General features: G+C 37.9%; 1 protein-coding gene across 1 annotated transcript in view; it reads left to right on the forward strand.

Annotated features, from left to right (window-relative positions):
* The window catches only part of LOC118766695, a 60951-nt gene extending 56267 nt beyond the window's left edge, over positions 1–4684 (forward strand). The window contains exon 2 of the mRNA XM_036510334.1: positions 3756–4684. Coding sequence (XP_036366227.1) covers positions 3782–4684 — 903 coding nt within the window. The 5' untranslated portion in view covers positions 3756–3781. The remainder of the gene's footprint in view (positions 1–3755) is intronic.
* Positions 4685–12500: the final 7816 nt, after the last annotated feature.

Raw genomic sequence — 12500 nt, forward strand, 5'->3', positions numbered from 1 at the left:
TATATATATATATATATATACATATATACGACAGGTTTCTTTCAGTTTCCGTCTACCAAATCCACTCACAAGGCTCTGGTCGGCCCGAGGCTATAGTAGAAGACACTTGTCCGAGTGGGACTGAACCCGGAACCATGTTGCTAATAAGCAAGCTACTTACCACACAACCACTCCTGCGCCTATGTTTATAATAATTTTACATCTAAAATTGTTTTCAATGCTAATATTTAAATTGAAGTCAAAAATCCGAAAAAATGTTGTACAGAAGCCTCTAAATTAATTTGCTACCACGATTAAGATTTACAACCTACTATAAATCTACCTGTTTTATATCAGCTTGTATGGTACTTTATCACGTGATCGCGTGACCGACCAGACCATCTGATGTTGTTACACATCGCTGGTCACAATGCGTTCGCATTGTTTTAGCCTTTTAATGACGCCACCCCGCTGGCTAAGCGAGCAGGCTAACAGAGGAAAGAGTGGGAGAAAGAGTGGTGAAAGAGTACAGCAGGGATCACCACCCCCTGCCGGAGCCTCGTGGAGCTTTTAGGTGTTTTCGCTCAATAAACACACACAACGCCCGGTCTGGAAATCGAAACCGCGATCCTCCGACCGCGAGTCCGCTACCCTAACCACTGGGCCATTGCGCCTCCACATGGTACTTTATATAGTGCTATAAACATTATATAAATTTATACAGTATTATTGTTCATTACATAAATTTATATGGTACTACAAATTTACCGATACATATCAGTTTGTGTAACTGAGTTGCTTCAGTTTATACAGAACTATAACACTACCTTCGTTATATCAGCTAATATTGTATTATATATAGTACTAGAAAATTGCTTTATATTGGATAGGGCTATAGAAACTGTATTATATTGGCTAATGTATTGTAAATAACTGTAACGCCGTTCCGTCAGCTAACATCCTTATTTTGTATCCTAAAACATACCAGATTATGTAGTAAAATTTAACCGCTTTATGTGGTATTACTGCAACGCAGCTCTATGTCGATCAATAGAGTACTGTGAAGGTATTCTACATTACATATACTATGTAAAACTGCTGTATATAACATTATGTACAGCTTCTTATATATGTTTTTTCGGCCTAAATTGCAGTGATACAGTTCAATAACTTCAAACAAAATAACAACTACAATAATAATGAAAACAAAAGGTATTGGAGGGGTGATGCATACTCTACGAGCAGATAAATTTTTTCGAAAATTATAGTGTAGTTTACAATGCGTTGCTTACCCATGCTTTTTAATTGGACTGAATTAAGCTTTGTCAGTGTTTGAGTAAAAGAGGATTGAAAATCTAACAACGGTGAAATTAAGAAATCAACTCGTAAATAAACGAAACCCTCGAATCCATCATTGTAGACACACGCACTCACACACACACACACTTACACACACACAGTTGCATATCTATATATGTATTTATGTATGTTTGAAGGTAATCAAACCAAATTTTCATCATTTCGAGCTACTTACCAAATGAGTATTTCGACCAAAGTTGGTGAAAAGCCTTTTAGCCATTTTCCAGTAATTTTGCGAACTCGCAGACAAGAAGACGAAAACGAGTGATTACAATAACCTGTTTTCGCTTACGCGCGCAGAGTAATGATAATAATAATAATAATAATAATAATAATAATAATAATAATAATAATAATAATAATAATAATAATAATGATGATGATGATGATGATGATGATAAGAGAAGCTTCAGCTCACTGCTGAATAACAACATGGATGTGCTACACTGGGCTCTCAATTCAAAAACAAATTTAATTTAATAACATCGATGGAATGGGATAAAGGAATATGTGGAAGACTTGAAGGAAGCAGCCTTTTAACGAAAATAAACAAAAAAACGAAATTTTACTGCCACACAAAGCACAGTTTCTCCTATGCACAATGTCTCAGTGAAACATGTGCGAAACACACACGCGAAATGAATATCGGAAAGTTTACAAATTATAAAATATAGACGGAACAAAACAGTAAGTACATAAATTGATTAATTACGCATACACTCGAATGTCTGCACAATCATATATACATTTTAATCCCCATAGGACTACACATATATCCCAATGTTTACACAACTACCTGAAATTTACAGAACACACATACACGCATATGAAAACGCGCGTCACAAACGAAGCAAGAAAAACAAAACAAAACGATTTATAATTTTTCGAACTAACACAGACAGAGTGAACAATTCATAAGTTTAAAAGCACCACAAAATCTATTCCCGGAGATAAATCTATCAACAACAAAAATTTACAGACGAATGCAGATCTGTTGTTAGCCTTAAGAAGCTACGTTACGAGCAATGTTTTCATTCAGAGAACTCGGAAGCGGTGTTTTCTCCAAAAATTAACCCTAAACAGGCATATCCGTCCCCTAAAGTCTACGTCCAAGCTCGTCATGCCGCATTGATAACAAAGCATAATACAACCCAAAGTGACCGTCACCCGTGTCACCACCTGTACAATGCATTCGAGAAAATCTCAACGATTCTATGTGGTGAAAAGACTAGAAAACAACAACATTCCCACAAAAGCCTACTTGGCAAGAGCGTATTCAACACCAAACTCAGCTACTTGGGTCTGACATAGAATGTTTAAGAAAAACGTTAAGTTTGAAAAGACTATCAAACCAACAAAAATCCGAAAAATTAAAGAAAAAATATATGAAAACCATACTTGACATTGATACCACCATAGAAACTATCAAGGAAAAGGTATACGCTAAAGCTGCCCGCATAGCAAGGTATGAAAAAGACAAAAACATGTTCAAAAACAACCCAAAATACGTTTTAGGATCAGATTGTTTTTGTAAATATTATTAATTGCATAAGATAATAATATGCTGCATGTATTTTTGCTAAAGGCATAAATGGTTTTCTCCAAAAATACGAGGTCTTAAAAAACAAATGCACAAAATGTTAAATTCTTGTTTAAAGGTATTTGAAACCTAGTATAGAGCTTCTTAACATTCTGCGGTTCCAGTATATTTGTGGGTGGGGATCTTTTTATTCCTCTATTATTTTTTCACCCCTATTATCTATATAAGTTTCAGATATGCATTCATCGAAAATATTTGCCTTGTCAATTGTACATAGCCAAGAACTTTTCCGTAATGTTTCTATTATGTTAATTGGTTTCCTGACAGGAAAAAATTTAATTTTTCGCCATGAGAGACTAAAAACTGTGCCGTAGAAACATCATCAGTCTCTGTCATGTTTACTTCATTAATTCGAAGAGATTGACTTTCTTTTCTATAATGTCCATAAGGTATTATAAAATAGCTTCTCATTTCGTTTTCATTACGTTAATAAATATTTTTGAGACATCAGATCACAGAATTACATTTGGTCAAACGAGACTACAAATTGTACTTCATCATCTTCAACCGCTTCTTACATTATTTTCCAAATGCTGACTTTTCATATTCTACCCCTGAACCACATGGCACATCATTCAGTTATATGTCTTGAAGTTCATACATTTCCTAAGAGTATTAACGATGGAATGATTTCCATCGTGTATTTGTATGGACAAGAAGTCATAGCAACGAAGTTGTGATTAAGTCTTTAATTTGACGCAAGGATAACTAGTTATTACTAATCACAATCTCTCAATATTTTACTATATTAAAAATAATTATAACAATTCAATTACCATCGTTGATTTCTTCATCTCCTTTATTGTCTCCATTTCAGACTTGAGACAATTCTGACCACCCAATATGGAAGATATTCAAATGACAGCTGACTGTGATTCCAACATTTCACTCTTCAGATATGAAGCTGATGAATGGTTGAATTTCTTTGTCCGTGTTGTAACCATTCTAATATTCCTGTTGAACGTATTTCTTATTGCCGCCATTTTCCTAGATCGAAAATCTCACGGGAAAACACGCACTTTATCATTATTGAACTACATGTTGAACTACGCTCTGTTTGCTTTACTCTATTATTTCCAGAACGTGCATGCCCGTGTAACCCGAGATTTATCTCAGTCTAGCTGTCTGTTTATCATTCTATCATATGCCTTTCTAAAGGAAGGACATAAATATTCCTTATTCCCAGTTTGCATTGATTTTATTGTGAAATATTTTAAACCGAGTAAATACGAAAATAAAAGTTTTCTACGTACACAGTTCATATTAATAGGAATATTTTGGGCCTTTGTATTGATCAAAGAATTGGTAATCATTCTAGCTTTCTCGGAACCTGGTGCATACGGATGTTCTGTTCATTTACATATAAATTCCAAGCTTGCCGCATTTGTAATCGCAATTCTGTTGACGATTGCAATGTTAGTGTTTATAGGCTTGTTGATCTACATTGCTATCAAGGGCAAAGAATGTGAGATGATGAAATCACCATTAATAACTTTTGTAATTTTTGTTATTTTGGTAGTTATTTTACATCTTGGAAAAACTTTATTTTATGTTGGACTTTGGGGGGCAATAACTTATAACATATTCTTCACTTACAAGCTCGTACATTTTGTTGGCTTCTTGCTTTTGCCGTTTTTGTGGTTTTTTGATGCCACTATAAGACGAAGTATTCGGAAATTATGTTCAGGGAAACGTAAAAAAACGGTAGCTACCCCATCTCTTGAATTAACTACAGAACTAAATTAACATTATATAGAGATTTGAAAATAGCATTATATCTTTTATATACTGCTGTCATACTGCTCTATAACATATTCTTGTGTGTATATATGTATATATACATACACACACACACACACACACACACATATATATATATATATATATATATATATATATATATATATATATATATATATATATATATATATATATATATATATACACATACTCACACATACATATATCTGTTCTGGATATCATAATCGATACAAATAAGTTGAAATGGTTTCGTTCAAGAATCTTTTGAAGTTGCATAGATGAATAATCAACTATTTCACAGACCAACATATAAATACTGGAGAAACATGTAAATGTAGATTTCGAAGGGATTTACAAGAGTCAATCAACTGGAACTTAGTAAACTTTTGGATTCATCTACAGGTACATACTGATATCTTCGGATCTTCAACTAGGCTACAGGGTTTTAATATTCATTGTTCGTGAAGCATGGTCGAAACTGTAAGGCGTCCGAGTGTCTTTAAATTAAGTAGTTATCTCCCTTAATTTTCCGAGCTCACATCCAACTGAACACGACAGTGCGTTTTATTCTACAAAAGTTTTGATGAAATAAACCTCAATTAGGTACGGTAGATAGATTTATTTTATATATTCTGAATACCGTGACTTTATTCAAAATGTAGGAACTATTATGTAGAAATTTATTCATAAGATATTTGATTTCAGGCTTAGATATTTTTATCAATTTCATGCTTCTTCTAGAAATATCTAGAGTATATACTTAACTGAATAAAATCGATTTGCATGCAACACACGGTTTGGAACTACGAATGCTACAATTGATGATACATAAACCTGCTCTGTAGTTGAATTACATTCATAGATTTGTTTTTATCGAAGAGAAGCTGTGGTCGTCTTTCGTCAAATACGTAAGGAAATATAGTCAATCTTTTATGCTTGTTCTTGAGGGTTAGTTAGGAATAAATGACAAAGCGAATCTGCGGGGTCTTCTTGGCATCCATGAGATTGATTTGAAAATCTTTTCTGGCAATGTTTCAAGTCGGAAATTATAGATAGACTTTAATTTGTTTGGTAAATATACGACTCTTACGAGATTCTGCACGCTGCGCTATCATATCGTCAGCCAATGACATCCGGTATGAAGGAAGAATGGTGACTCTCTATGCAACCGTTTAGTATTTAGAGGTTCCTGTTCCGCGAAATTATTTCTAATGGTTATTATCTCTAATTGCATGAATTCGTTTTGAAGAAATCATACTCTACCACAATCTCTAAATAAGGAGGGCCAAATGCTTTCATCAGTCTAGTAACTCTGGGAAAAACAGTTCTATTTCGAAACATAACTGAAATACCTGCGAGATGAGCTTTCCCCTTCTCAATGAAATCATCAACTTCTTTAAGAAAAGGTGAGAATGACAAAAGAATACTACATTTCTGCTATGATGACAGAAATTAATCCTTCAGTTATTGCTGTTGTTGATATTTAGTTTCAGATCGGCTCTGGTTATAAAAGTATTGGGTCAAAAGAGATCTCGACTTAAGTTTTTTAGACATAGAGTAGTCTGGTCTATGATAATGAATGTGTAAAACTTTTAAGGATGGGGCATTATTTGGTGTAGATTTGGCCGTTATCTTTGGCACTTCAAATGACTGTTTCAAGTCCCATTGATGGTGGAAATCGCGAGATACAAACTGTTGAGTGGAATATGGTTGTAGTAAGATTGATAGTGTTTTGGGGGTTCTGTCCCCCTTTCCGATATATTGGTTAAACTTTTTGTATATATGTACTCTATACATTCACTCACATTTTCATATATAGGTGTATAAGTACTTGTCTGTATGTGTGTGTTTGTGTGTGTATGTATATATACATATATATGAAATACACATACACACAAACAGATACATACACACCACACACACACACACACGCATATATGTACATATATATGCATATATATACACACTCACATCTACGTATTTATAGATAAATACATAGAAAGATATATATACAAAATTATCATGTATATGTACGTACTCTCTCTCTATCTCTCTCTCTCTCACACACACACACACACACACACACACACACATATATATATATATATATATATATATATATATATATATATGCACACACACAAACACATGTGTATATATACAAATACGCATACAAAACCCCTCTAAAACATGTTTACGAATTTTAATCTACTCCAATATTTTTATATTCAAGCTGTTCTTGGGATTAATAAAGAAAATTTAATTATAACCATAATTATATTGAGTCTTGTCATTCAAGCTGTTTTCTCACTTTTACCTTTCTTCAAAAATGCACGGCCCCTGGGAATTTCCTTGATAATCAACTACAAAAGCTACAAAACATTTGTATTCTAGGCCCTAACGACTTCAGCTTCTCACTGCCGTTTTGTTGTTATATCTATTATTAGTAGTAATGTTAATGTTAGCATTATTAAGGCTATTAAGTCATAGAAGCGTTAGCCCGTCAGGAGCTCTTCGTCCTTTTGGGATCGATGAATTGATTACCAGTAAAGCATGGGGATCGATATAGACTACTGTCCTCCTCAATAATTTCGGGCCTTGTGCCTATAGTAGAAAGGATTGTTGTTGTTATTATTATTATTATTATTATTATTATTATTATTATTATTATTATAATTATTATTATTATTATTATTATTATTATTATTATTATTATTATTATTATATTTTTTCTTCTTTCAAATTTGCTTCCATTTCTTGCCGAGTGTCTTCCCGACTCCTAGGGCAGAGAAACTCATAGTATACATTGGTAGGCCATTAAACTAAACTCACTAGTTCGTTCATTTTTTTTTAAGTTAAATTAAAATACATGGGTAGTAATAGTTCTCACATCGACAATGCTCTTCTCAATACGTGTGATGTACCAGTTAAGACAATCTTTTGCACTTCTTGCAGGGATGGTAAGCCAGGGATCATTCTCATATAATTTTCGGTTCCCTTCTTGATCATTCCTAGTGCTCCTACGATCACTGGTATTGTAACCGCCTTGAGATACCACATTTTCTCAATTTCAATGAGCAGGTCTTTATATTTTCTGAGCTTGTTAAACTCTTTCGCCGAGATATTATGATCACAGGGGATGCTCATGTCGATCAATAAGCAAACTTTATTGTTTTGGTCTTTCACAACAATATCTTGTTTATTGGCTTTGATAGTTCTGTATGTACTGGAAAGTCCCACAGAATGGTTACATTTTCTCTTTCAGTTACAGCCTCAGGGTGGTGATTATACCACTTGTCGGCAGTTTTGATATTGTAATGCCGACTTATTAGCCAGTGTAGATATTGGCCAACTCTGTCATATCTTATTAGCCAACTCTGTCATGTCTTATTATTATTATTATTATTATTATTATTATTATTATTATTATTTGAGAGAGCAGTGCATGTCATCAAAGTGACACTAGGGTAGAATATATGAAGCCCAGTATACTCGGGAAAACAAGAAATCATCTCAGTTCCTATTTTTTAAATATGTCAGAATCCGACACAATAAGAATAATAATAGTGAAAATAATAACAGCAACGACGATGACGACAAGAGCAGTAGTGACAATGTGAACAGCAGCAACAGCAGGAGGCGCAATGGCCCAGTGGTCAAGGCAGCGGGCTCGCGGTCGGAGGATCGCGGTTTCGATTCCCAGACCGGGCGTTGTGTGTGTTTATTGAGCGAAAACACCTAAAGCTCCACGAGGCTCCGGCAGGGAGTGGTGGCGACCCCTGTTGTACTCTTTCGCGCCAACTTTCTCTCACTCTTTCTTCCTGTTTCTTGTCCCCGACTTCCTACGCAACCGCTGAGCCTGGATGCGCATTCATCCATCCGTCGATGCTCTCGGCGTTGGGGGGTTGACCTGGTTTCTCTTTTGCGGGTCTTACGAATTGCAAAGGACCACGTTTCGGACTTCACCCATCTTGCGAGCTCTGGGACGAAGACCGTTCGCTCAACAGCAACTGCAGCAGCACGAATGGTACAAATAACAATAATAGCAATTGTATCAACAACATGAACAAGATCGAAAACAACAAAGGCAACATGAACAACATGAGTAAAAACAACAACGGCGAATCGAACACTACAGTTATCAATGGTGACCGCAGTGGCTACAACAACAAAAACAACAACAGTAGCAGCAACAACGATAGCATAAACAACCACAACAACGCTATATCTTTTTCGAAGGCAGTTAACCAGTGCACCGAGCGTTCGGTTCAAGATTTGAAAAAATAAATCACTCAAATACAAAAGTGACATTTCGTATCCTTGTTGTGTGCCTCAAGAGGAAGGGGGAAAAAGCCTCCGAATGACTTACGATTGTCTACAAATGTCTTTATTGCAGAGACCGAAAAATGCCTTCATGAGTGTGTGCCTCAGTGCTACACATATGCAAAGGTACGAGACAGCAGCTGCTATATGCAGCAGTGAGCAAGAAGCCATAAGAATGGCTGCTATATCTTGCAAGTCCCAGGCGTTAGTGATAATTCCTCATTACATGGGTAAAATGTTGACTCGAATTTGAGTCAAAGGCGTACTGGTTCACCGTGATCCAGTGAGAGTTTTAGCAATTCTGGAGGAGCGTGAGGAGATTGGAGGTGTGCCTCACAACTCAATAGGACTGGAATTCTTATGGAATTTCAGATACTACTTTATCCAGAGGAAATAAATCGCATTCCCGATTTTTTCTGCTTCGGGAAATGCGAACAGATGCCCGTTTATATAGAAGGGAAAATAACAAAGTGTTTTGTGTGTGGGAATACGAACCACGTCAAAGCCCCTTGGCTCGCAGCGGAGAAAGCACGAAGCTCTCCACAATTACTACCGAATCCTCAAGAAGCGAAAAAAACTACATCTGCCTCTTTCCTCCGACTCAGGCCTCACAAAAACAAAGACCTCGTTGACATTGCAACAAAAGGCCTCTGCCGGGGATAAGAGAAAAACTGAATCTGAAGCAAACAGAGACCGACCCAAATTGAAGGCCCTGAAACATGACAGTAAAAAACTAAATCCCTTATAACCCCAATTAAAAAACAAATCAACACCAACATGAACACCTTCATCACAAGAAAAGCCATTTTACAAACACATTCATTCCATTCAACTGATTGAAGAAGTAATCAATAGCAAAAACATTGTAACAAGTGGAGAAGATTTTGCGGAACCCCTCCCGAAAACTCCATCGGACAGATATGGATACCTTTCTGGATTTGAAACAGAAATTCCTCCAGTGCCTTTAGATTGGAAGACGTGTATGCCCCGACAACTGTCGGTTTAGTGAGCGCCCCCACCAAAACAAAAACTTTCCAGAAAATCCCTGCCTCACTCCCTTCTCGATCAAAAATAAGACTGTGTCAACAGCCATCCCTGACGACCAAGTTTACGTAACTCCATTTCCTTCTCTCTGAGTTAAATGGCTACACTGAGAGTAGGCTGTGTAAGTGTTCGGGGCCTGAATTCGGTTTGGATAGCGGAGTCACTTGCTCAACGATCTCAAGTACCTTGATTTAGATGTGACAGCCATTAGTGAGACAAGAATTTCCAGAAAGCATGCTCTAGCATGCATTTTCGAAGACTACGAGATATTCTCATCCTGTGATATGTCGGGAGCGGGTGGCGGTGTAGTAGAGTTATTCCGAAAATTCTTAGGTCTCAAAATAACGGCTGTCTTTTTGGACCCTGACGGAGGTTTGTGGTTCTAGACGTGAATGGCAGCAAAGGTGGTGCCTTTAGATTGGAAGCCGTGCATGCCCCGACAACTGTTGGAAAGACAGATCTCTTCAGGCTTCTAGAAGCATTCTTGGGAACATCTCGCACTTTAATACTAGTGAGGGACTGTGTGGATATTGTACATAGAAGAAGCGGAGGTAAAAGCCTCGAAAACCTACTCTGAAACTTTAAGCTGTCTGGCAGGTATCGACTGGATTTACCTGATATGCCAGTGTGGACATGGAGCAACCACAATGGGTCATCCAGATCGTATTTAGATAGAGTATTTGTTAGGTCTGCGGATAGGGATAGCATAGAGTGTCTCTACAATTCGAATTGGCCGGCTACACAGACCACAAATTTGTGATATGCACAGTCGATTTAGATAGAAGTCGTAGAGAGGGACCTGATTACTGAAAGTTAAACGCGTCCTTTCCAAAACGCAGAAACTACAGGGACCGGATTAGCGAACTAGTTAAGCGGCGGTTGACGAGGGCAATCGTCATCAACCGGTAGTGGACAGCCCTGAAGAGAGTGATTAGAGCAGAATCGATAGCATTTAGCAAAGAGTTGGCAATAGAAAGAAATTGATTAGAGGGAGAAACAGTTAGCAAACTAGAAGAAGCGATTAGTAAAGGCATCACAACTAACGCGTGAGCAGCGAGAATGGCTCTTGACCATATCTTTTTAGGTAAAACACGAAGGAAGTGTTGCCAGAGTTAAGGCACCTACGCTAAAACATGAAGGAACTAAACTGCCAGGTTTAGATTGTCTACCCTATGATTTCTAAGTATTCATGGCAGATTTGTTTGGCGACCTATTGGCAGACGTCCATCGCGACTGGCAAGATAACAGTAGAATTCTTAGTGTTGTTATTTAGGGTGCGGTGACACTGCTGAAGAAGGACGTCGACAGTGGGTATGCGCTAGGGAAGTTTCGGCCCATAACTCTGCTGAACGCGGAGTTTAAGATTTTAGCCAAAGTGTTAACAAAAATTTAGGCGTTTGTCGTTGGTAGTCTAGTAGGGAAAGCACAAACATGCGCAATCCAAACAGGTCTATCCACGACAACCTCCATCTTATGCGATACATCATAGAGAGGGATGGGATTAAAGCTGGCTTCGATGGGCCCTGAACAATTTGGATCAATCGAAGGCATTCGATAGGGTCGACTTGGAAGCTATCCTTAAAGTGACCTGTTTTCAGAAACTGGATCGCTGCAATACACAGCGGCACCTGCTCGGTGGTCAAAGTAAACGTTTATCATCGCATGTTCAGTCCGTTAGGGCTGCCTGCTGTCACCTCTTCTGTACGTGCTGACTCTCGAGCCACTGCTGAGGAAGATAGAACTATTGAGGGTCATCCCTATCGAACTGAGACACGGGAAGTAGTGACGGTATACACGGACGACGTCACCTTCATGTTGACCGACGCCTCCGAAGTGGAATCGGTCTGCTCCATTGTTAGGGAATATGAATCGGTTGCAGGGACCAAAATTAATGCCAAGTCGGTGGGATTACGACTGGGCACCTGGGGAGGTAGGTCGATGCCGTGTGACGGTGTCGTCGAACGCTGGACCGACGGACCAGTTAAATTGCTCGGGATCTGGTTCGGTCCCGACTTCCACCTGAATAAGCTCTGGGATGAAGTGACGAACAGGGTGGCCGGACTTACCCAGGAGTGGGCAGAGAGAAAGCTATTCTTGAAAGGTAGGGTGGAGGTGACGAATACCTACATCACCTCTGCCATCATTTATCGTTTGACCGTCGTGCATTACTCCATTTATTACTTGATCAATTTGAAGTGTCTCGTGTTCATTTTGTTCTGGAATGGAGGCATTCCAATAGTCAAGTGGTTGGTCTGCTGCCAGGTCCCTCTGCATGATGGCTTAGAAGTGCCGTGGCTTTTGATGTGCAGACATGCACTCAGGTGAACGTGTATGGGCTTCGTTTGTAAAGCAGGTCTTTCCGCAACTCGTCTCTTTCACGGTGTTGCAGTTTTGAGTAAAGGATAAACCAAGACTGGGCGCCTGGCACCTATAA

Source organism: Octopus sinensis, linkage group LG17 (genome assembly GCF_006345805.1).
Source record: "Octopus sinensis linkage group LG17, ASM634580v1, whole genome shotgun sequence".
NCBI lineage: Eukaryota > Metazoa > Mollusca > Cephalopoda > Octopoda > Octopodidae > Octopus > Octopus sinensis.